General features: G+C 73.3%; 1 protein-coding gene across 1 annotated transcript in view; it reads left to right on the top strand.

The window, feature by feature from the left end:
- The window catches only part of CHLNCDRAFT_53255 (hypothetical protein), a gene marked incomplete at both ends in the record, with an annotated part of 9191 nt that overhangs the window by 1971 nt on the left and 5746 nt on the right, over positions 1-1474 (top strand). The window contains 4 exons of the mRNA XM_005846461.1: positions 167-248; positions 453-600; positions 777-874; positions 1037-1241. Of these exons, the coding sequence (XP_005846523.1) occupies positions 167-248; positions 453-600; positions 777-874; positions 1037-1241 (533 nt within the window). The remainder of the gene's footprint in view (positions 1-166; positions 249-452; positions 601-776; positions 875-1036; positions 1242-1474) is intronic.

The following is a 1474-nucleotide window of genomic DNA, read 5'->3' as shown; positions in this document are numbered from 1 at the left end:
TGGTGGACGGCGGCGACGACGGCGGCAGCGGCGCCCCGCCGCGCTCGCCCATGCACACCGGTGCGTGGCGCTGGCACTTGGCTGGCATGCGGTTTGCAGCAGCAAGTGGGGGGCACCCCGGCCGCAACTGCCGCCGCCTACCCGCCTGCGCCGCCACCCGCCGCAGGGCTGGGGTTCTGGACGGCGCGCGACAGCGGCGACAGCACGGTCAGCAAGCTGCGCTTCCCGCGCTACGCACACGTCATCAGGTGGGGCCAGGCTGGGGGTTGGCGGGGGCCTGCACGCCTCATGCCTGTGGGGCCAGCATCGTGTGCTGCAGGGGACACAGCCCCACGCCCACACACACACACACACACACACACACACACACACACACACACACCATGCTCAACACATCCTTTCTGCCCTGACCATGACACCGCGCCGCTGCCTGCCGCGCCTCCCCCCCGCAGCGCCGGCCGCGCGTGCGCCTACGACCTCACGCACGGCATGCTGAGCGACAGCCTGGCGCTGCCGCCCGCCAACGCCGCGGGGCAGGAGCGGCGCCTGGTGCGGGCGGTGCGCTCGCCGCGCCAGGGCGCCTGGCTGGCCTTTGCAAAGGTGGGCGCGCCCTTGGGCGCTCGCCGGCCAGGCAGCAGCAGCAGCAGCAGCTCGCGTGCGGGGCCGTGGAACATATGCTAGCCTTCCAGCCGCCTCCGCCCTGCCGCCCCCGGCCCCAACCGCGGCCCCGCCCCGGCCGGCCCCCGCCGCCGGCACTGCCCTCCCCGTGTGTGCAGGTGTTGTCTCGGAAGCGGGAGGGGTCTGCTCTGGGCCCCGGCCAGCTGGAGTTCTGCCTGGTCACCGACAGCCAGGCAGCGCTGACCACCGGCCAGTGGTGAGCGTGGGAGGGTGAGGGAGGGAGGAGCGTGTGTGTGTGTATGTGTGGTGTTTGTGCGGGCTGCCACCACCACACCCCCACCCCCCGCTGCTCCCACCCCTGCCCCTGCCACCCAAGCATCCGCTCCGCCTGCCCCCCTCTCCTCCCGCCTCCTGCCAGGATGCTGCCGGGCGCGGACGGCGCGTTTGTGGGCCCCCAGCACGACATGGTGGCTGTGGCATCCAATTCGGGGCGCACCCTGGCGCTGTACGAGACCGCCAAGCTGGGCGGGGCGGGGGCGGGCGCCAAGCCGCTGTACAGCGCGGAGCTGGCGCAGGGGCTGGTGGCGGCGGTGTACCCGGGTGGGTGGCGTGTGTGGGTGTGGGTGCGTTTGTGTGTGTCTGTGTTGGGTGGGGTGTATGTCGCGATGCGGGGCCTTGTGAACAATACCCTCAGAAGAACCAGGCAGCAGCATGGCTGTGGGGCCGCTGCCCGCTGCTTACGTGTCAGCCCGCGCGTGCTGCCTCCCTCCCTCCCTCCCTGCCTCCACCGCCCGCAGGCCCGCCGGCACACATCCCGCCCCCGCCCGCCCCCGCCCCCGCCCGCCCCGCCGCCGAC

The sequence above is a fragment of the Chlorella variabilis genome (genome assembly GCF_000147415.1).
Source record: "Chlorella variabilis unplaced genomic scaffold CHLNCscaffold_14, whole genome shotgun sequence".
NCBI classification, from domain to species: Eukaryota; Viridiplantae; Chlorophyta; class Trebouxiophyceae; order Chlorellales; family Chlorellaceae; genus Chlorella; species Chlorella variabilis.
Note: the sequence above shows the minus strand (reverse complement) of the source record. Positions and strands in the feature narration are given on the sequence as shown.